Source organism: Dryas octopetala, chromosome 9 (genome assembly GCF_963921425.1).
Source record: "Dryas octopetala chromosome 9, drDryOcto1.1, whole genome shotgun sequence".
In the NCBI taxonomy this organism is placed as follows: Eukaryota; Viridiplantae; Streptophyta; class Magnoliopsida; order Rosales; family Rosaceae; genus Dryas; species Dryas octopetala.
Window position 1 is genome coordinate 30,458 of NC_141374.1, and position 23,885 is coordinate 54,342.

General features: G+C 36.3%; 1 protein-coding gene across 7 annotated transcripts; it reads left to right on the forward strand.

The window, feature by feature from the left end:
* The first annotated feature begins 4,178 nt into the window (after positions 1-4,178).
* LOC147272986 (putative LRR receptor-like serine/threonine-protein kinase At1g56140) lies at positions 4,179-23,056 on the forward strand. Of its 7 annotated transcripts, none has more exons than XR_015119639.1 (25): positions 4,179-4,469; positions 4,741-4,942; positions 5,065-5,136; positions 5,217-5,288; positions 5,416-5,487; positions 6,042-6,113; positions 6,222-6,293; positions 6,382-6,453; positions 6,694-6,765; positions 6,854-6,931; positions 7,060-7,131; positions 7,434-7,505; positions 7,598-7,663; positions 8,358-8,426; positions 8,668-8,712; positions 9,415-9,482; positions 9,581-9,739; positions 19,796-20,025; positions 20,277-20,475; positions 20,583-20,747; positions 20,823-20,962; positions 21,432-21,642; positions 21,732-21,853; positions 22,073-22,223; positions 22,456-22,595. XR_015119639.1 is itself a non-coding variant. In XM_086227826.1 (25 exons), the coding sequence occupies exons 1-25, from the start codon at positions 4,346-4,348 to the stop codon at positions 22,876-22,878; spliced, it is 3,213 nt and encodes a 1,070-aa protein (XP_086083952.1). In that variant the 5' UTR covers positions 4,179-4,345; the 3' UTR covers positions 22,879-23,056. The 7 variants fall into 7 exon arrangements, 5 of the variants coding, with proteins under 5 accessions (XP_086083952.1, XP_086083953.1, XP_086083954.1 ...); XR_015119640.1 differs by having other exon boundaries at positions 21,735-21,853; XM_086227826.1 differs by having other exon boundaries at positions 21,732-21,966; positions 22,456-23,056.
* The last annotated feature ends 829 nt before the right edge of the window (positions 23,057-23,885 follow it).

The following is a 23,885-nucleotide window of genomic DNA, read 5'->3' on the forward strand; positions in this document are numbered from 1 at the left end:
TGTGATGTAACAATGCATGAATGAAGTTTCAGTTTCAAGAAAAAAATTTTCAGTCAAATTTGTTCTTGTCTTTTTCTTTATTAGTTCTGCACTATCGTCTTATATTATACTGTTTGATTTATATAAATTATATTCTGGTTCTAAGTATTCTGACCACATAATGCATCAGATTAATTTAATGGACCAGATTCTTTAGTGCAAATCAAATCTATATTAGTGAATTGGAAACCAAGATATTATGGCTATTTGGGTTTCGGCGGATTTATTTATATTTATCTAATGCCATCTAGCAGATTAGTTTGTCTATATATATAATTTGATAGATCATTGTGGTGTATAATATGTATACAATTTGGTATATATTTTTTGGCTGTCATATATCATTCTCTGTGTCCAGTGGTTATGCATAAGGAATTGTTGGGACTGATAAGCACAATTGAAGCTATTCTCTCATATTGATTGGTGTGCTTATATTTTATTTTGAGTCATGAACTCTTTTGCTATGAATTATGCTTCCATAGAGTTAGGATCCTTATTTGGTTGTTTGGTACTTTGTTTATTCTTGTACCTATAAGGAATTTTGGAATACATGTACAGTATACATTAAAGAAATTACCTAGATACATTGGTGTTATAAAGATACTTTTATTAGATCAAGAATGTTAAGGCTTATATTATTGCATATTGTTTGTTTAATCATCAAACACCATTCTTCAAGGGTCCTGAAAATGATGCATGAAGTGAATCTTATTTTTGCATATATAATATATGATCACTACTTGGTGTTAATGTGTGTTTTGAATTTTGGGAAATCTAGTATGTTTCATAGCTTAATTGAAACTTAAATGATTAGCCTAATACCTGTTCTTTTAGGTTAATTTTGGCTGTTTAATTATGAATCTGAGATGTTAATTTGCTTTTCGTAAAGAATTTATCCAGTTTTTTCTGCTAATAAAATTAAAGTTCTTTAGGTCTAGCAGAATAGTGGGAGTTATTTTTTCCGTTTATCATGTAAGGTTTTCATCTTAAATAAACTAAGTAAGTCAAATAACTCATGTTTTGCATTAAGTCATTTTTTTTTTTTTTATGGATTTAATCAATGCATGCTTAAGATTGTTTTTTTCTGGTTTTGGGCTGATATTATTATCGATCATATAATTGATGATAGTCCAAGTGGGAGAAATGTAAGAACATATATGGACTTATCACCAATTACTAAAGACTGAACATAATAATATGAAGCCCTGCAGAATAAGTAAATTGATTAATTTCAAGGAGACCTAGTAAATCTAGGTTACTAGATTCTGCTATGAATAAAGATTGCTTATACCTCATTATCTTGTGTAATATCAGTTTGTTTTTATTTATGGATATTTAAAGTTTTCTGAGCATATAGCCTAAAGTTGGGATTTTACATACCAATATTTATGTGCGAATAAGGCATTATACTTGGTATTTATGATATATCTATGTTTTATTCTAGAGTGGCCACATCATCTAGGATTATAAGGAGATTAAAAATTTGCAATTAGTCATTTGATTGGTAACTTTTCCCCAGAGGGAGGTTATTAGATATTAGATTAATTGGAATGAGATAATAAATTAAATTCTTTTATGCCAAACAGGAATAGATTTATCATGAAATTCTTTTGAATGTATTAGTCTCTTTGTAAAGTTAATTTCTTAACAAATTATTAATGTATTGTAATCCTTACCCACAAAAAGTTTACAATAATTTATGCACAAGTTACTGATTTCCTTAAAAGAAATAATTGTTTTTTTTTGAAATACATATAGGTCATGTTCTATAAGTTTAGTTTTGCTGCTATTTAGACATGAAGTCATTTTTTGGAGACATATTGTAAGTTTTAATTTACTGTTTTCATATTATAGGTGTACATTAAGTACATGGCTGCCATATGTATTATATTGAGCATGTTATTGATTGTTAAAATACTGAACCTTTTTGGTTAAAGGGAGAGTGAACCAAAATAGAAAGAGAAGCATAACCTTACTCACTACAGTGTACTTACTCAGAGCTTGGGTAAGGAAATAAATTTATTTAAATTCTTGTCATTATCGTTTTAGATAATGTCACTTTCCAGATTAAGGTTGTGCTCTAATCTGCTGTCTCTTGTGACTTGGGTTTATCCATGCTTTGATTTGAGAAATAATGACTTACTTGATTGGTATAGGACACTTGGATTGGTAAGAACTAAATTATTTGTTAAATTGTAAAGAGCTATACTCTCATCTGTAAAATAGTGCATGAGGAAGAATAACAAATTGAAATAAAGCATGAGCACGAACAGTGTGGAGTAATAATAATGAATCCTTTTATTCATTATGTGATTGATACCTTACTTATCTAACTTTTGGCTTAGACACAAAGTTAGGGATGGTGAAATCCATGTAGTCAACATTGACACACAACATGCTAACTGACTTTTTCACCAAGACTATGCCTTTAGGATTTTTCAAAGAACATGTTGCCAGAATGGGTGTTTTGGAGTCTTTTGATGTTGTAGATTAGTGGGAGTTTGTTATTTATTTGCAAACATTGTTTTGATAATTTTGAGTTTTGGTTTATGAACTTATTTTGGTTACTGACTTCCCAGATATGATGCTTAAGTGCACATTCAGATGAATGCATCATTTGTCAGTTTACTGATTTGGTTATGTTTTAATTTTGAGAAACCTTACTCAATTTACAGAATTGCGACTTTATAAAAATAGCTATTTATTTGTATCGATTAGTTTAATTGAAAGACAGGTATGGAATGTAGTTTCATTTTGGAACTCACATGCTTCTTTGAAGCAATGAAGGTAGATTCTATTATGAATCATCAAGAATGGACAGATGTGCATCAGGTTACGAATCTTTTCAGAACAAGCACATTGTTACATGTCTATCAGGTGGTTTGTGAGATTATTTGATTTACATTGGTGGTCATGGGATGCTTGCCTTTTCTGTACTGCAAGATTTTTCTATGGTTCCATGTAAATCAGTAGTTGATCAAATCACATTGCAGGTTTTGTCTTGTATAGCTTATGTGATCACAAAGGAGTTTTGGATTGTTTTTGTAATGTTCTTGTTGATCATTGGTAATTAGTCCAAGTGGGAGAATGTAAGAATTCCTAATGGACTAATTACTGGTGTATTAGGAATCAACTAAGCATTATGATTTACAGTCCGAGAAAGGGCTATACTAAGTCAATCCGGATGTTCTTGTCAAGTTGTGATTCTACTTTGACAAGGATTAAGGGCCTGATTAGTAGGATTTACTAAGTCCTAATTAGATATGTATTAGGAGTTCTTATTCTAGTAGGTGTTTGATTAGAGGTACTTGATGTACAAGTAACACCTTTATGGGGGGACTCTAATCTCAACACTACTATATAAGAACAAGTCCCTGCTCTCACAATATCATCTGCAAATATTCTCAGCCCCATATTGAGTTGCACTAAGGATTGTAGAGAGGAGAAGACTTGTTCATTATGATATCATGTATGTGATTAAGTTATTTAATTAATCTTGTTGCTTGTGTTTCTTGATGTTTATGATCTACAGATAATATGTGCTAACATCACTCTCACCATTTCTATAAATAAAATATATTCATTATTTATCTTACTTTCCCCTGTACCACACGACCAACTCAACACCATCACCTATTCACCTCATCCACAATCATTTTATGGATATTCTCCGTATTGATTGCTTAAACAGTTAAGCCTTTGTACTACAAAACATAAATGGCCTAATAACATCAACAAAAGAAGTACCGATGCCAGCAGTAAAATTGAAATTATGACTGAAATCAGCAGTGAAGTATTGAAATTGTCAATGATACCAGCTTTGCAATATGCAATAAATATAACAGTATCATTTGGGGATCATTTAAGAACTACATGAAAATTAGAAGTCTTGGGAAAGAGCTTACCGGGACTAATAGGACTCCAGCGCTGGAACCGAAAAGGAGATGGAACAAAAAAAAAGGTGTGGAAATAGCAGCTTTTTTTTTTTTTTTCTAGAAGGGGTGTGAAAAAGAAAAAAAAGGGTGTGCGGTCCACTTAAATAATTGAATGGGTGGCGGTGCTTGACATTGAGACTTTTCTCAACTTGATCAGATTGGAATGAACTATTTATTATCATCAGTTTACTTTACTACAAGTAGGAATGGGGCCTTTATATTTTTGTGACTTTCTGCTCTAAGAAAATCTTTATTTTTGTTGGGGTTCTATTTCAATTCAACCTAACAAATAATCCAATCTAAAGCTAGCAAAACTGCCAACCTCTGTCTCTGTCTCTCTGAGTCTGCCAGTTGAAAGGAATATCAGATTCATGTCAGGAACTTTATCAACAGTTTTGGTGTTATTCTGGTATTCTGCAGCTTGCAGCTGCTTCATCTTCATCTTTGGCTTTGCTGGTATAGCAGAAGCTCAATCCATGACAGACCCTTCTGAAGGTGATCTCTAATTCTCTCTCTTCATATAATTAGCTTTTTTTTCGTTTTCTGGAATCTGGGGAAGAGTTAAAATGCCAAGTTATATGACATATATTTAGCTTTTTTGCTTTTTTTTTTTTTTTTGGCCAAGAGCTTTTTTGCTTTTCTGAACTGTAAGATTTGTGTCGTAATTTTTTTTTTTTTTTTTTAAATAAATGGGGGATTGAGGTTAAGAAAAAACCACTTTGGTTTGTGTCAAACATAGATTAATTCCTTGCAATTGGTGGTGCAGTGAGAGCTCTGAATTCAATCTTTCAGAAATGGAATATTTCAATGGTTAATCAGAAGCAATGGAACACAACCGGAGACCCATGCACTGGAGTTGCCATAGACGACACCGATGTTAGCGGCTATTTCTTTAACTCAGATTACAACCCCTTCATCAAATGTAACTGTTCTTTTGAGACGAACTCCACTTGCCATATCACCCAACTGTAATTAAGTCACTTACTAACCTCTCTTGTTTTTACTTCACTGCCACTCTGAAGAACTTCACTTTCTGTTCAAAATCACACCTTGCAGTATTGGCATATATAATTTTAATTTGCATTTGCAGGAAGGTTTCTACTTTGGACATTGTTGCTGACATTCCCGAAGAGCTCTGGACTTTGTCTTTCCTCTCATATCTGTATGCTTTTATAACTCTTGTACATTAGTTCTACCCATTACCTAAGTTGCAAGCTAATTTCTTCCATTTCTTATTTATAGGAATTTGGAAAAGAATTACTTGACAGGACCTATCTCTGCATCCATTGGAAATCTAACCAGGATGGATTACTTGTAAGCCAATCTGAATTTTATTTAAAAAGCATATTCCTCATACAGAATGGTATTTATACCCGGCCCAAATAAGTTGTATAATTATGTATTTCAAGCTCCTGATTACTGTTTAAATTTTAACATCTAGGAACTTAGGCCATAACGATTTATCAGGCGAACTACCAAAGGAACTCGGAAAACTCACTAATTTGACATTTTTGTAAGTTTTCTCATGTTGGAGCCTCAAACAAGAGAGCATCTCTCTCTCTCTCTCTCTCTCTCTCTCTCTCTCTCTCTCTCTATATATATATATATGTGTGTGTGTGTGTATTGGTATTGTCCTTATTTGATTGTGCGATCAATCAGGTGGAAACAGAACTTGTTGTTTTTGCTGTCAGATAACATACACCATAATATTGGAGAATTTTCTGAATGCTTTATTCCTCTCCATAAGGAGGTATTTATACAAATATACATGTACAAAATATGGAAAGTACCTGGATACAATAGGATACAAGGCATATACAAAGAATATTCTAGGCTATACAACTTAAGTAACTCAGGCTAACATTTGCTTCTTTTCTAAATTCAAGCATGCACGTAGCCATATTGCTTGATTCAAGCAAGAAACTTTTCTTCACCAAAAAAAGCATGTAACTGTTCACTGTAGTCATATACTGCTTGTACTTAATCTTGATTATCTGAACCTCTAAAGATCGAACAATATCCTTAATTGCATGGGAATTTTTAACTGCTAACTCGTCAATTTTGTAGGGGTATTGGGACACTGAACCTTTCTGGTGCTCTGCGACCTGAGATAGGGAGTTTATCAAAATTACTAAAGATGTAAGTTTGATATATATGTTGTTCATTTCCTTTCACCATATACAAGAAGTTGTAATTAAGATAGCAGTACATATATTTATGATAATTCATTATCGTCTACTTTGGCAGTTTTATTGATAATTCTGGACTTAGCGGTGAGATTCCACCAACATTTGCTAATCTAAAAAACTTGGTGACATTGTAAGTTAAAGCTTTACTAATTGTAATTAATGACATGTCTTGGAATTATTATTGATTATCTATCAGAGATTACCTTTGTTTGCTGCAGTTGGGCAACAGACACTGAACTCTCTGGCAGGATACCCGACTTCATAGGAAATTGGTCAAAGCTTACTACATTGTAAGCTACTCTAAATAATACTCTCTCTCTCTCTCTCTCTCTCTCTCTCTCTCTCTCTCTCTCTCTCCATTCAGTTCAGATGCTGTTAGATGATAATAGGTTCATCCTTTAGTTAGGCTTCATAAGCTCAATGCCTTTTGAGAAAAATTAATTTCTTATATGAGCGGAAATTCTATGCCTCTTCCAGTCATGATAGAAGCTCCCATGAGCCTTATATGAGTTAGCTAAATGTTTTGTTAGGAGGTTTCAAGGAAACTCTTTTGAAGGTCCTATACCATCCACACTGTCCAATCTGATTCTTCTGACAGAGTTGTGAGTATCTACCTAGATCTACTTGTCACTTTTTGTTTATTTCTGAATATCTATAAAGCTTACATTCTCCTGTGTGATGTAATAATAGGCGAATTACTGATTTATCAAATGCCAATGGGAACTCTCCTCTTGGATTTATTAAGAATATGACGTCTCTAGAAGTCTTGTAAGGAAAATCTTTCTCGTTTACATTTGAATCTAGTACAACATCTGATATGATAATACTTCTATTCTATTTTCTTGTTGGTTTCCCTTCTGAAATCAAATATGTCAATTTGGTTTCACATCCTGCAGAATGCTGAGGAATAACAATATTTCTGATTCAATTCCTTCAAATATTGGAGTATACCGAAAATTGACTCACCTGTAAGTTTTTCTTGGTGATCTGTGACCATACATGTTGAGCTAAACCCAAATTGCCCAACTTTGGAACCTTTTCTTTTTTAAAGTACAGAAGGGTACCAATACCATATGCTAAAGGCAACGTTATCCTCTTTTCTTACATAATTCAATAATGTATATAAGGTTAACTGATAATCATTTTGTTTGTAGTGAATTTTTACCTGCTTTCGGTGCATCAAGATTATGGTGTTTTTTATAATAATTTTACTACTAGCTGCTTTTGACATCAAATCATGTAACTGCATAATTTTTCTTTTCCCCTCCAGCGATTTGAGCTTCAACAATTTAAATGGACGAATACCAGACTCGCTGTTTGATTCGAGTTCGCTTGCCGTCCTGTAATATATCATCCATCCCTCTTAAGTGTTTTAGATTCCTTCCGTACGTATTTTTCAAGTATTAAGGCATGTATTTCTGTCTTCATAATTAGGTTTCTTGGCAACAATAAGTTGGTTGGTTCCCTTCCTGAGAATAAAAGCACGTCTATTCTCATTGTGTAAGTAGTTCAGCATATTCGCTATAAACATCATTCATTCTAATGCAATAAAACTGATGTTTTCTGATAAGTATGTTTTCCATTTGATAGATAAAGTCATCTCTGTGTTGATGGACATGATGCACTTATTCTGGCTTTATCTAAATTGTACAGTATCAGCTTCCCTTAAATGAACTTGAAGGATTCTGAAAACCCCACTCTTCTTTTTCTAGTTAATTTTGGATTTTTTGAACGACCTTGATACTAGATGCTAAAAAATTGTTTTTGGGTTGATGATTATACTAAATTGCTTACAACGAAGAAAATAACTCCTCAAAAGTACAGATTTATATTCAGTAAGCTAAAATAAGTCAAATGAACAGATTTTTCTCACCACTAGAACAATCGTAATTGACTGGGCTACTTGATGCATTATGAGGAAGAAATAGTAAGTAGCGCGCAATTATGAGTTACAGCTAAAAGCCTAAAATTCATCCCTCAAAGAGATTTGCATTTATTTATTTATTTTAGTAATCTTAAGTTGTTTTGAAATTGTTCTTCCTTCAAGTTGGTTTGGAGCTCATTTTTGGTCCTACAGCGTATTCAGTCTGTCAGTCGGTATTGGAAGTACCTAAATTTGATAATGTGATACACTATTTTGTTATATTAATTTTTTAAACTATGTATTTGATGTTTTTGTCGGAAATGAATGCAGAGATTTGTCTTACAATAATCTAGTAGGGCAGAGCTTTCCTTCTTGGGTCAACGAACCAAATTTACAGCTGTATGTCTTCACATTCCACTATATATTTAGCTTTTATATTTCTGTTTGCTATAGAATTTTCGTTTTCTTTTAGATGAAAGGTTTCTAGTTTAATATATAAATTTTCTTTCGTATATTGCACTATTTTTGTTCGTTAGAGACATTTTCTCCAACAATATAGATTTTGCTTTGGCTGGATCGGCTTGCATTATATAATATAAGATGTAATTAACATTGACATTTTGTTGGGTGTATTTTGCAGTAATTTAGTTGCCAACAACTTCAGCATAGAAAGTTCAGACAGCAGGTGGTTCTTTGCATCTGAGCTCACTTTTAGTGTTTTGAACATTTCGATAATGCATGTGAGAGTCATATGTCATTTACAATATATGTTCGTGTTAGCATGATTAAAGGCTAATTTAGAGTGATTAGCTTAATCGTAGAAGTTGACTTTAGACAGATTTTGTAATTACTCTGTAATTAGTTCTTTCCTTATTTCAGTCTTTTATACAACTATATAATGCCTCAAAATTGGAGAAGAATACATACAAAAAATTATCCCAACTACTCTATTTTGGCATGGTATCAGAGCCAAAGATCCTAGCCTCCTAGGGTTTTTGTATCTCCTATCTTGCTTGCCGTCGTCACATACCCAATACCCATATACCATATCCATACCTACTCTTTACACCTACCTAGTAACATACCCGTCAGACTCTACCATACTTTGTGAGAGCTGGAATAATCCTGGTTCGCATTACTTTGTGAGAGATTTAGTTTTTTAGAGGTAAGAAAAGGCGAGTGGTTTTTGAGAGATGTGTTATGTTGGCATTGTTCTGGGTTGCATGGATGGAAAAGAATATGAGGGTTTTTGATTATGTGAAGGGTGAGGAGGTGGATCAGTTATGGTTCTGTTTTTTTTGGGCCACTGATCAGTGATGGTTTTTGTTTGTTATCCAAAAAATAACTGCCGTATTCCTTATTTAAGTGCTATTTTTTTTTATTTCAGTGTTGAATTACCTCCTGGTTTGAATTGCCTCCAAAGAAACTTTCCTTGCTATCGTGGTCGTGGAATTTGTAAGTACATTCCAAGCCTTATATGATGTTAACATTGCAAGTTAAAATGCCTTTCTGAACACTCTATGACTTGGTGCCTCTTTTGTATCTTTGCACAGATTATAACTTCATGATTAACTGTGGTGGTCCTTCATTTACGTCTTCCAATGGGACTGTGTATGAGAAGGACAATGAGCCCCTTGGTCCAGCTACATATTTTGTGAGTGGCACAAACAGATGGGCAGTTAGCAGTGTTGGTCTTAAGACACAGTTTTTGGGTAATAATTCTTCACTTTTATTCTTCTCCATAAGGATGTTTAAATAGCTGTACAAAGGAATTTACATAATCTAAGCTATTATGAAAATCTAACCATATTAGTTGTCTAAAGTCAACTCAAATTAGTGAAGAATAGAAAGTCCCACTCCACACTACCTTTGTTAGGATATCAGCCACCGGCTGGTCTTCTGACTTCATGTATGAAATGAAAATTTGTCCTCCCTCAAAAGCTTCTCCTCGAAAAAGTGTCTATCCACCTCAATGTAGTGAATTAACACCTACCCGTGACCTTGTTTCTTTGATATATCTAGGTTTAGACAGTTAGCAAACAACACAAACTATAACAGCAAAAATAAAGCACACAAAGAACACCGAGATTTGTTCTCGAGGTTCGGCTAACTTTGCCTACGTCCTCGTGTGATCCTTAGAGAATCACAGATGCACTATGTATAGAATAAGATTACAAGAACTTATTGAAACCCTAGACTACCCAACTCGCAGCTGCTCTCTTCTCTCTTGCACAAATAGCTCTCTTGTGTTTTTCCCTCTTGAAAAACCCCTCCCTTGATGTCACTCAACCTTGAGTCCCTAATGAAGACTTAAGAAACTCCACCTCTTATCTATGAGACTTATAGCAGCCTATTTATAGAGCATAGGCTTACCACTTACAATATGGATTCCTAAACCTAATAGAATTAGGTAATTCACAAAACTCCTTCCCACACTAGGAAGTCTTGCGCAAGTTCTCTTTGTCTTCCAAAATCGTACCCCTCTAGGAAACCCAAAATCTGCCCAAAAAAACTTTACTCCCTTCCTCACTGGTCTCGGGCGATGGTCAGCCAAAGCTCCGACTGGTCTGTCAAACTGCCTGGAAAGTCCAATTTGCCTCTGGAGCTGGGTGACCGGTCAGCCAGAGCTCCAACCGGTCGGCCAGAGCTCCGACTGGTAGGGCAAACCTTCCAGAACTTCTGATGAGCCACTTTCACAACACTCAAAATGTTTAATGTGATGATACTGAGAGATAAAGATGCCCTCCTTTGACCTTGCAACCTCAATGCCACTCTTTACCCAAAAAGCTGTGGGATTTGATATAATTAGAATATGGCTGAATGATTTAATTTCATATATCAAGGTATATTTATACAAGAGTACAAAAATCAAATAGGGTAAGTCAACTATACAGCTATGACATTAACTCCTAGCTAAATAAGGAAAACCTATATACACGCTAACTCTCCCCCTCAAGTTGGTGCATGGATATCGCACATGCCCAACTTGGATAGCGATGTATGGAAAGAACCACTAGTAACAGCATGAGTCATCACATCAGCCAACTGATCCACACTCCTAATATAATGAACCTCTATCACACCAGAATCTAGATTATTCTTGATGTAGTTCTTGTCAAGTTCAACGTGTTTGGTTCAATCGTGCTGTATTGGATTATTAGCAATCTCAATAGCCGCCGTGTTATCACAAAAGAGCACTATCGGTTTCTGAGGACCATATCCAAGTTCACCTAAGAGGATTTTGAGCCAAGTAACCTCCGTAGTTGCATGGTGAGGAGCACGGTATTCGGCTTCTGCACTAGACAAAGATACTACATTCTGTTTCTTACTTCTCCAAGTCACCAAATTGCCTCCAACAAATGACACATACCCTGAAGTAGACTTTCTATCCAATCTGGATCCAGAAAAGTCAGAGTTAGTGTATCCCACAATATCTAAGTGTCCATGCTTGGAGAACATAATACCTTTGCCTGGAAAAGACTTCAGATAAGCTAAAATACGATTCACTGCATCCATGTGTCGATTGCTCGGATTATGCATGAATTGACTCACCACACTGACTGCATATGATATGTCAGGCCTAGTATGAGCTAGATAGATTAGCTTCCCCACTAGCCTCTGATACCTCACCTTGTTTGTTGGAACCTGATCAGGATAGATAGTCAGACCATGGTTCACCTCGATAGGAGTATCCACAGGTTCACAGGCAGAGTTACCAGTTTCAGCCAAAAGATCTAATATATACTTCTGTTGGGAGAGGAAAATTCCTTACTTAGACCGAGACACTTTAATGCCCAAGAAGTATTTTAAAACTCCCAAATCCTTCATTTCAAACTCCTTGGCCAAATAGCTCTGAAACTTCTCTATTTTTCTTATATTACTACCAGTAATAATCATGTCATCGACATAGACAATAAGCAAAGTAATATCATCACCATCCCGTTTATAGAATAGAGAGTGATCTGCTAAGGCTTGCTTAAAGCCATATGCCTTCATGGAATAGCTCAACCTGCCAAACCAAGCCCTCGGCGACTGCTTCAATCCATACAGCGCCTTCTTCAGCTTGCATACCTTACCTCCTTTTGGTGTAAATCCCGGAGGAGGATCCATATACATCTCCTCCATCAAATTACCATGCAAAAAAGCGTTCTTCACATCCAATTGTCGTAATGGCCAATCCAAATTAGCTGCAAGAGAAAGTATAACTCTAACAGTGTTCATCTTGGCCACATGAGCGAAGGTCTCTCGATAATCAATCCCATATGTCTGAGTGTAACCCTAGGAAACCAACCTTGCCTTGTACCTGTCAACAGTCTCATCTGACTTATGCTTCACTGTAAACACTCACTTACACCCCACTGTCTTCTTTTCCCGAGGTAACTCGACCAATTCCCAAGTAGAATTCTTCTGGAGAGCCTTCATTTCCTCTACCATAGCAAACTTCCACTTGGGATCTCCAAGAGCTTCCTAAAAATGACTAGGAATAGACACAGAGGACAACTGAAGGGCAAAAGCTAAGTGAGACTGAGGACGATGATAAGAGACAAAATCAGACATGGGATAAACAATATTAGAAGATGATTTGGAGAAACCCAGCCTATCAGGCTCAGTACGAGTACGAAGGGGATATCTCCTATCCTGGACTCCAACTTGTGGTTCCAAGATAGTAGACTCCGAAGCTGCAGGGTTAGAATCCAAGACAATATCTGAAGCTAATGTTATAAAGGAAGAAACATGTACCTCAGAGTCAATTCCAGAAGAGTCATCCGATGGCATGGTAGTATCATTAAAGGGAGGATTGGAGTCACTAGGAGGCGCAATAATATCAGTTTTGTTCTTCCTGGTATAAACCTTTCCAAACAACGTGTTTGGCCGTTCAACCTCCAACTCATCACCCATTTCCCCTGGTTCGATGTCACTCGAAATCCAAAACTTTTTTTCTGCCAACCACAAACGTTTTTCTTCCTTACTTCGAATCTCCCCCTGAAGAGGAGCCAGAGAAACCTCCCCAGAAAAATAAGAAACCTGTTCACAGAACTCAACATCCATGGACACATAGAATTTACCTGTGGGAGGATGAAAACATTTATACCCCTTTTGGGAACTAGAGTAACTTAGGAAGACACACTTAAGAGCTCGATGATCAAGTTTATCCCTGTGGAGAGAATGAACATAGACATAGTAAACACAACCAAAGACCTTAGGGCGAAGATTGAGGGCAGAAAGAATAGAGTGAAACCGTGACAACATCCTCAATGGAGTCTGATAGTCAATAATACGAGCAGGCATTCGGTTAATAAGAAAGATAGTGGTCATGACAGCATCAGCCCAGAAACGTTTAGGAACATGCATAGTAAAACATAAGGCCCGTGCCACCTCAAGAAGATGACGGTTCTTACGTTCTGCTATGCCGTTCTGTTGTGGCGTGTAAGCACACGTCGTCTGGTGAATGATGCCATGTTGTTTGAAGAAATCAGTAAGAGACTGATTAACAAACTCCCGACCATTGTCAGAATGAAATACTCGAACCTGAGAATTAAACTGTGTGACAATCATTTTGTAAAATTGAGGAATAACATGAATAACCTCACTCTTAGACTTCAGCAAATACACCCAGCTCACCCGAGTACAGTCATCAATAAAAGACACAAAGTATTTATGACCAGAAGCAGAAGAGGTAGAAAACGGACCCCAAACATCAGTATAAACACATGAGAAAGGAACATGACTTTTATTGAAACTGACTTTAAAAAGAACACGATGGTTTTTTGCATAAATGCACTGTTCACACCGTAAACTAGCAACATAAATATTGAGAAATAACCTAGGAAACAAACGTTCTAGATAAAGAAACGATGGATGTCCTAGACAACAATGCCATAAAAGAATCTTCTCCCGTTCAGACTTCCCTCTTTCAACTTGAAACCCACTGCTAGACTCTGACTGCAACTGCCTAGCCCCTTCCAAGTAGTAAAGTCCTCCCCTTTCTCTACCAGTGCCAATTGTCGTCTTCATGAGATTGTCCTGAAACACAATAAGTAGAATAAAAGGTTACAGAACAATTAAGACGCTTGGTAAGCTGGCTAATGGAAAGAAGACTATTTGAAAGGGTAGGGGCAAGCAACACAGAAGACATGGATAGTGAAGGGGAAAGAGAGACGGTCCCGGCCCCTGTAATCGGCATGGGAGTCCCATTGGCAACCTGAACAGACTTAACAAGCGGAGACATTAGAGATTTAAACAAGGAAGAATGACTAGTCATATGATCAGTAGCCCCTGAATCAATAACCCAAGTATTGCTAGTAGAAGAATGAAAGGCCAAACCAAAATTACCTCCGTGAGAAGAAACTCGAGAAACCTGAGAAGTAGAAGAGATAGAGGCGTCTGCAAGAGCAACCTAAGAAGATTGTTTGTTTTTCCGCTCGGCTTGCTTAAGCTTATACCACTATGGATAACCATGCTTCTTCCAACAAACATCTACTGTATGTCGAGTACCATTGCAATAAGTACAGAGACGAGTAGAAGACTCAGAGGAACCCGCAAGAGGAGCTGGCTGAAAACTGCTCTTCTGGACCACCAGGGCTGAAGCCTCAAAACTATCTTCAGTGCTCATGGTGACCTGTCGTTATGCTTCGCAACAAACCAATGAGTAGGCTTCTTCCAGGCTTAGTAAAGGATAAGCAGCCAGAACACGGCTGCTGACCTGATCCAAACTGTGATCAAGACCTGCAAGAAACATATAAACTCGATCCTCAGCGATACGCTTCCTCTGTTTCTCAGCATCAGCCGTACACTCCATATCATTAGGCCTTCAATAATCTAACTCCATGAAAATGGAGTTCAGCTCATTGTAGGTCTCTGTGAGAGATCGACCACCCTGACACAATTGAAAGGTCTTCTTCATCAATTCATAAACCTGAGACGAATCAGAGGCATCAAGATAGCTCCTCTTAACAGCATCCCAAACCTCCTTCGCTGTTCCACACCGAACAAAATGAGACATGAGGTTAGGCATCATGGAGTTGATGAGCCATGACTTGACTAGAGCATCCTCAGCTTCCCACTCATCATAGGCAGGATCTGCCTCTGCAGGTGCAACCTTTCTCCCTGTAATATAGCCCTTCTTCTTTCTGCCGGCAATATGCATCTCCAGAATCTTAGACCAAATGCAATAATTTGTGCCATCCAATTTGATATGGATTGGAGAAGAAGTCTCCTAAATGGTCATAGTAGATGACACCTTATTCTCAAGGATCGGAGAGGACTTGGGGTCAAAACTGGATGATCTTCCATCAGCCATGTGTGTTGCAGAAGAAGATTGCAGCTAGGGTTTTGTAGAAGACGATTGTGGCTAGGGTTTTCGAAAAGAAGTAGACACAGCTCAACACAAAGAGATGTTGGGGTCACTTTTCTCTGGAAAAGGCAGCAGCTGTAGAAATTAGGATTTTTTTTTTCAGCAAAGAGAGTAGGCAGCTGAAATCTTTAGCCTTAATAAGTGCGAGATTTTTTTTTTAATGGTACTGTAGCGGCGAAGTACTGTAGCGTCGGCATTACTATAGTGACAGAAAAAAAAAATCTTAAAGGAAAAAACCCTAGGGCTTTGATACCAAATTAGAATATGGCTGAATGATTTAATTTCATATATCAAGGTATATTTATACAATAGTACAAAGACCAAATAGGGTAAGTCAACTATACAGCTATGACATTAACTCCTAGCTAATTAAGGAAAACCTATATACACGCTAACTGATATTTCTTCCAAATCATTGCTTTTCACCACAATGTCATCTACATATACATCATTGTTGTGAGTTTTCCTCTAGGTGGTTGTTTGGGAAATATTGTATTAGATTGGCTTTTATGAAAACACGATTATGATGTATCCCTGGATTTTGTCGAATACGATAATGAGAACCTTGAGGCTCATCTAGACTCAGAGGAAAAATTAGGTTCAGAAGGAATTACCTTATGATGATCTTCAGAAATATTGTCAGTTGCAGCCAAGGTGTTAAATTTCAAAATTTTCGGCGAAATTTCGCCGAAAATTTCGATTTTTAAGGGTATCGAAATTTTAACACCATATTAAACATATTTCGAAAAATTTCCCGAAATTCTCGAAATTTCGGCGAAATTTTCAGCTTGAACCAGAGGGAGAGATGGGAGGAAAAGGAGAGGCAGCCTCGTCGCCTGTCGTCGCTGGGGAGAAAGAAGAGAGGAGGAAGAGATCGGCGCGCACGGAGAGAAGAGAGGGAGATCGGGGAGGGAGAGGGAGAGGGAGGAGAGAGGAAATCAGAGAGGGAAGGATCGATCTCAGGGAGTGACTGACTGAGGGAAGGTGCTGTTTCACAAGAGTGGCAGGAGTGAAGCAACAAGCAGCGTCGGCAAAGATGGCGACGAGCTCGATCTGGTCAAATGCCGGTGCTCACTGCTCACTGCCAAAGAATAATTCCACTCTTCCAATGCATTATTCACTTTAGCCTACATGGGAATCTTATGCGTGCTTGGGAAGTTGGGGCATTGATGCAGTACTGATGGTGGTGATATGGTGAACAGTAGCTTCATTGCATGCATCGACATGACCACTGTCTTCGTCATCCCTCTGTCCATTGTCACATCGTAATATATTGCTAGAAATATCTTTTGGTATGATTTAGCCTTTGGATTAATCTTTTTGACTTTTTCTAATTCACCTTTCACTGCTCACTGGTCAAAAGCCACGTTTTCTGTTTTGAGAACAGCCCTTGGGCTCACTTTGGACTATTGAAGTAAACTTGTGCATTGGATTTGGATAAGCTTTTCCCTCTGTAAGCTTGGTGTAAGCTTGGTCCAATACAAGATGTACTAGTGTCTATTGTACACTTGTACTACTAATACTAGCAAAGATTTTTAAGAGTTATATTTTTTCTACTTGTTTTTTTTTAACTTGTGAGTAAGGCGTTGAATTTTGAAATTTTCTTCACCAAAAAATTCGATTTTTAGAAGTATAGAAATTTTAACACCATATTAAACATATTTCGAAAAATTTCCCAGCAGAAAAAAAAAAAAAAAGATTTAGGATTGATTGGGATTTGAAGCCTTTGGACAATTGGAAAAAAAAAATGTTTTGAGGTTTCGTTTGGCCGTTTTGGGGTTTCGTTTAGTTGTTTTTAAACGCAATACATTTTTATATAAAAAAATAATTAAAAATATTCTAAAAGACCTAAACTCTAATTTCTTATACCATATCTTAAATAATATAGAGTATAAAGTATATAATATATATGGTTTAGTGTATAGATTATAGAGTATAAAGAGTATTAAGGTATATAGATATATAGGGTTTAGTATTAGGATTTAGTCTATAGATTATAGATTTATAAAGTATAAAGAATATACTAATTTCATTTATTTATTATACTAATTTTATTTAACAGTATTTGCCTCCAGCGCACATTATATTCATCATATATCACATGAAACCTACTATATAATTTGGTTTCTTCAATGTTTTTTATCAATGTAGTAGATAATATGTTAAATAAACACATGGTAAAGTTTCATTCAAAATTTCCGTATTTTGATAGCAATTTCCGTCGTTTCCGTCGAATTTTTGTCGAAATTTAAAAATTTTCGAAATTTCCGTCGAAATTTCCATCGAAATTTCCTCGAAATCCGAAATTTTATTCCTTGGTTGCAGCAGCCGATGGGTGTGTTGGTTGTTAAAGAGAAGGCTTTATTATTTACCAGTCTAAGCATCTATCTGGCTTTCTCTCCGATTAGCTTCCAACCAAGTATCTCCTTGATCTTGATTTAATTTTTTACTTCTCCCATACTCTTTGGTGAGAGTAATGTCCAACATCAAAAATGTAAGACCTTGCATAACACTTGATAAGAGTTTGGTCATCTCCACCCATTGTCAATTGGTTTTGAGTTGGATGTCTAGATTTCATCATGGTATCAGAGCAGGCTATCCGCGTGTCATAACCAAGTGAGAAAGGAAAAACACTTTCGGTAAAATACAGAGGAAATGAAACACAATGACTTTAGCAAGTATGCAATCTCTGCACTAAAAATTAGAGAGTAATATTAGACAATAATAACCAAATTTCTTATCGAGTCTTGGATTCCTCTACTCCTATTCTGTACACACGGTATGCCTATAAACCAGGTGAAGCTCTCAAATCCAAGTAGTATAGACGCCTTCTCTCCCTGCCAATACCAACCATGGCCTTTGTACGAATATCCTGAAAAACATAATGTGTAGGAAAAAAGGGTACACAACATTTAGTTTGTTTTGTAATTTGACTGATAGATAATAGATTGTTAGATAGGTTGGGAACATTTAAAATTGAAGAAAGAGATAATGCAGAAGATAAAGAAACATAACGAGCCCCAAGGACTGTAACATTATTCTGAGAAAAGTAAATGAGGAAACAAAATGTGTTGAGTCATTGGTCATATTGATTGGAAGCCCCTGAATCCATGGTCCAACGTTTATCACAAGGAAAAAAAGGTTAAACTTGAGGCAAATCCAAAACCATCGATGTTGGCTACGGGAGTAAACGCATCAATCATAAAAATCTGTTGGGAAAACTGAAGTAACTGAGAAGATACAAAAGCCTGTAGCATGGCCCGGAATCCAACAAATTTTTTTTTATTACTCATTAGTGCGAATTCCAAGCACCAAAATAGAATAGATGTAAGTAGCAAAAGAAATAGTTGTAAACCTCCTGCCAAAACTGAATCAGCAGAGATGAAAACAGAAAAAACACAAACCAAAAAGAGTACCAAACAGAGTACTTGACAACGTATAGATCTGCAGCGACAACACTAAGGCTGGCTAACCTTTTGGCTAAAAGTTACAAAGGTCCCTGTGGTTTCGGGTGATACTCAATGTACAAATGTCTAATAACAGCCTTGTGGTTTGGAACTTGAGCTAATTTTGGTTGAAAGTACAAAAATCCATTTTTTGAACAAAGTTGAGGAAGCTATTGCTATTCTAAATGGAATCAAGGAGATATTTAAATTCATTTGCATCTTCATAGTTTATGCGACAATTTCTTCAGGTAAAAAATGAAGAATTTGTAATCTTTGGACCAAAATTGACTAAATTCTAAACCACAAGGGTGTATTGGACATTTTTAAACCTCATGGGCAACATTGAGTATCATGCCAAACCACAGGGACCCCATTCGTACCTTTTGGCTATCCTCTTTTGGTAAAAGTTACAAATGGTCCTTGTGGTTTAAAAATGTCTAATAACACCTTTTGTGGTTTGGAACTTAGCCAATGATTGTTCAAAGTACAGAAGTTCTTCGTTTTTAGACAGTTGCAGAAGCTATGGTTATTTGAAATGGAATCAAGTAGAGGTAGTTAAGAGAGGACAATTTCGGTGTTGGGCCAATATTACGAGTGGGCTATGCCAGCCCGTTGTTTAATAAAAATTGACTATATTTTAAACCACAAGGTTGTTATTGGACATTTTTAAACCACATGGGCAACACACTACACCACATGGACCATTTGCAACTTTTGGCCAAACTTTTTAGTTTGGCTGCTGCTCTGATATCATGTTAAAAACACAGTATTTAGGTGATAATTCTTTTTTTTGAACTGATGGGTGATAATTCTTTACTTTTATTCTTCTGCATGAGGTTTAATTATCTATATAGGAATTTACAAAAGTTTAGCTATTATGTACATTTAATTATATTAACTTTTTAAAGTCAATTATACTAGAATATTCCAACTTAAACTGAATTCTTGCTATTTAATCATGCCAACAGATGCATCGTATTTGACTGGGACCAGTCCTCAGTATACAATTTCCTCGCCAGCCCAAATCAGAAATACTTCAGATGAGGTGCTATTTCAGACTGCAAGGATCTCTGCTTCATCACTTAGATACTATGGCTTGGGGCTTGAGAATGGTAACTACACTGTGAAGCTCCAATTTGCAGAACAAGCTATCCTAGATTCTACTCTTGGAAGACGTGTGTTTGATATATATGTCCAGGTTTGTACAATCTTAAGGAATTTTTAACAAAACCAAGTTTTTGGAAAGATGCACTTTAAAATCTGACGGATTTTTCGAATAATACCTAAAGTATTTGAATAGGCATACGATCACCACATGTATTGCCTTTAACCATCACATATGTCTTATTTATTCCCAAAAGTTTAGTGAATCAAACTTAAGTGTACTCTCTCATACTTGTGCAAAATTAATTTTCCCCATTTTTTGTTCCTCCTCTATTTGTTTTTCAGGACATTCGAGTTCTAAAAGATTTTGATATACGAAAGGAGGCAGGTGGGGCATCTTTGCTAGCTGTTGAGAAGGAATACAAGGCTCAGGTTTCAGAGAACTACCTTGAAATCCATTTATTTTGGGCTGGAAAGGGGACTTGCTGCATACCTGTAGAGGGTACTTATGGACCCATTATTTCAGCCATTAGTGCTACACCGGGTAATATAATTAATGTGGAAATTTCAGATGCAATTTTGAATGTTTAGTTTCTGATATTCTCACAAAGTGGTTTAATGCCGTTGACTATAAAGCTTTAATTTGTACAGATTTCCCACCTACTGTCAGTAACAAGCTGCCAACTCCAAAGAAGAATAGGACTGGGCTGATTGTGGGGATTGTTGTTGGTGGTGGAGTTTTAATTCTAGTGGTGATGATTTTCTATATTGTTCAAAGAAGAAAAAGGCCAGACACCGATGATGATTATGATGAAGGTAAACTGTTCTACTATTTTTCAAATGAAAGAAAGCAAACTGATTGCATGAAAAACATGCTAACAGATATATTAGTCCATTGTGTTGAATTGGCAGAGCTGTTAGGGATAGATCTTGGACCTCTCACTTTCAGTTTTTCCGAACTAAAGACAGCTACTGATGACTTTAGTTCAGCTAATAAGCTTGGAGCTGGAGGGTTTGGACCTGTTTATAAAGTAAGTTACAATTCTAATCAATGACATGCATGGTGTGGCTACACACATGTCAATGCCTTAATGTTTACTACTTGATACAAAGCGTACAACTCCTACATATTTAGTGCATGTGCCTGAATGTAAACCTTGACATCTTGAAACATTTTCTTTGTTTTTTTCCTAATATCGTTGAAGTTAGTGAAGAGCATAAAGCACATGCATCTCTTGGAATTATTGAAGAAAATAAAACACATGCATCTCTTGTAATTGCCATATATAGGTTGAATTGATATATATATATATATATATATTTCTAAACCACATTCATCGCCATTTATGACATGAAGCACTAAATTTAGTGTGAGTGTGAGCTATGAAGCATGAACACTTCTACAAGGTGGCTCAGTCCATTTTGAACATCGGACATCCGCACTTGGGTAATGAGTATATATTACATTTGCTTAACTTTTATGAATTTTGTTATGAATAGGGTACCCTTAATGATGGAAGAGTAATTGCTGTGAAGCAATTATCTACAACATCCCACCAAGGAAAGAACCAGTTTGTAACTGAGATTGCCACTATATCTGCCGTGCGGCACAATAACCTAGTAAATTTGTATGGATTCTGCACTGAGGGAGTTAAACGGCTCATTGTCTATGAGTATCTGGAGAACAAGAGTCTTGATCAAGCCTTATTTGGTATGAGAATTACATTTTTAATTTATTACCTCTAGCTTTATGTATAATACAAAACATTATAAATATTTATAATTATGGCTTGTATGAAGCAGGAAAAACAAGTTTGCATCTTGATTGGTCAACACGTTTTGATATATGCTTGGGCGTAGCTAGAGGTTTAACTTATCTTCATGAAGAATCAAGGCTTCGAATTATACACAGAGATGTGAAGGCAAGTAATATTCTGCTTGACTCTAATCTCATGGCCAAAATATCAGATTTTGGTTTGGCCAAGCATTATGATGATAAAATGACCCATATGAGCACTCGGGTTGCCGGAACAATGTAAGATCTTAAAAAATTAACCTGATTTTTCTTGTCAAATATTTATACTCATTTCCTTTTTGTCAATGATGTAGTAACTAATGCATCATAATTGTCAATGATGTAGTGGATATCTTGCACCGGAATATGCCATGCGAGGACACCTTACAGAGAAGACCGATGTGTTTGCCTATGGTGTTGTCCTTCTAGAAGTTGTCAGTGGTAGGCCAAATTCTGACCCGAGTTTGGAAGGCCAAATGATTTATCTTCTTGAATGGGTAAGAACTTATTTTTGTGCCCCTGTCTAGATTCTCCTCCCCCCCACCCAAATATGCTAAGCGCTTTTCAGATTTCGACTTTGATAGGTTCATTGTTGCATGATTCTACCACACCTACATATCTTCTGCTAAAATCTAGCACCTCTTCAAACTAGGTTCATCATAATACGCCTTTTAGTTATCTGCTGCATTGTTTAATTTTTCATGATATTATTGCGTTCTTGCTTCTTAGGCTTGGGACTTGCATGAAAACAAACGTGAAGTTGAACTAGTGGACTCTAGATTATCCGAGTTTAATGAGGAAGAAGCAAGACGAATAATCAACATAGGACTTTTGTGCACTCAAACATCACCAATGCTACGACCACCGATGTCCCGTGTTGTCGGAATGCTTTCAGGAGATATTGAAGTGCCGACTGTAACTTCAAAGCCCGGTTACTTGACAGACTGGGAATTTGATGATCTAGGTACTATCACCAGTGTAACCAAATTTGATGGTGTAAGTGTCACCAGCCCAACGACTGATATGTCAACTAAAGGAAGTGATTTTAGCTTTCACAACTCATCGGCAAGTACAAGCGTGATGGAAGATGCAGGGCAATTACCTGCAAATGTCACTCGTCCCATGCTTCACAATACAAATTATGTTAAATGATAGGTAAGAATTTTGAAGGAGTCAAATACGTTGTGCGTCCTAATGATTTTTTTTTGTTTGTTGGGGGAGGGAGTGAGAAGTGAAAATATACACAACTTTTAATATTTGATCATGTATGTATTTTTACTTGCAAAATGACACTCATTGATTATCTTTATATCTTATTGTTTATGTCTTTTGGTTGGACTTTTTCTTTGATGATCCATCGTGAGGTTTGGGACCCTTTTCATGTTGAAGATAAATTGGAGCTAGCTCTGGATCTTCTTGTGAATGAAAATTTAAATGAACGTATAAGTTTTTTTTTTGTTGACAAAAAGAAGAGAGCTTCATTAAGATTTGGAAAACTTACAAAGGGGAGGTTGCATGTTAAGTGACATCATTGAAACCTTGACAAAATCCTGAGACCAAGGAAAAATAGTACCACATGCCTCATTAACAAACTAAACAATGATGAGAAAGTAAAGGAGGCTCTCATCATCGACCAAAAAAAAAAAAAGGAGGCTCTCATCTTCATCCAAACGGTATAATCCTTCCATTTTAAGCTGACCCAAACACATGCAAACGGTCAGACGGTACCCTTCCCTTTAAGACTCTTTCTAGTCTTTTTCTAGTACTTTCTAATTAGAGAAACTTTGGCATATTATACCCCTTTTTGTCAAATGAAATGATAAACCAGCCCAAACGCGGCATTTTGGTCCAAAAATTGAAAACAAAAAAAAGGATGAATCATTGCCGGAAGATCCTTTGAATGGTCAGAATTAAAAGTTCTGCATAGAAAAACAAATTTTTGTCAAGACTCGGAGAGAATTTTTGTCAAGACTCAGAGAGAGAATCCGAGTCGAGTCCATGTGTGCATCATTGCATGTGTAGATGATGGCCCATCTTTTCAATAATGATATCTGGTTTTTAGTCCTTTAGTCAGTTCCATTCACTACGAGCAGCATAGTTTTCAAATTTTTTCCAAGGAATTAGAACAAACTCAGAGCCAGTACTCTTAGGCAAAGAAT

Excerpts from the sequence above, each read along its gene's own strand:
- LOC147272986 (XM_086227826.1), top strand. The coding sequence starts at position 4,346 with ATGTCAGGAACTTTATCAACAGTTTTGGTGTTATTCTGGTATTCTGCA. Across the intron at positions 5,137-5,216 it reads TTGTCTTTCCTCTCATATCT|GAATTTGGAAAAGAATTACT; the intron begins GTATGCTTTTAT and ends TCTTATTTATAG. Across the intron at positions 8,427-8,667 it reads AACGAACCAAATTTACAGCT|TAATTTAGTTGCCAACAACT; the intron begins GTATGTCTTCAC and ends TGTATTTTGCAG.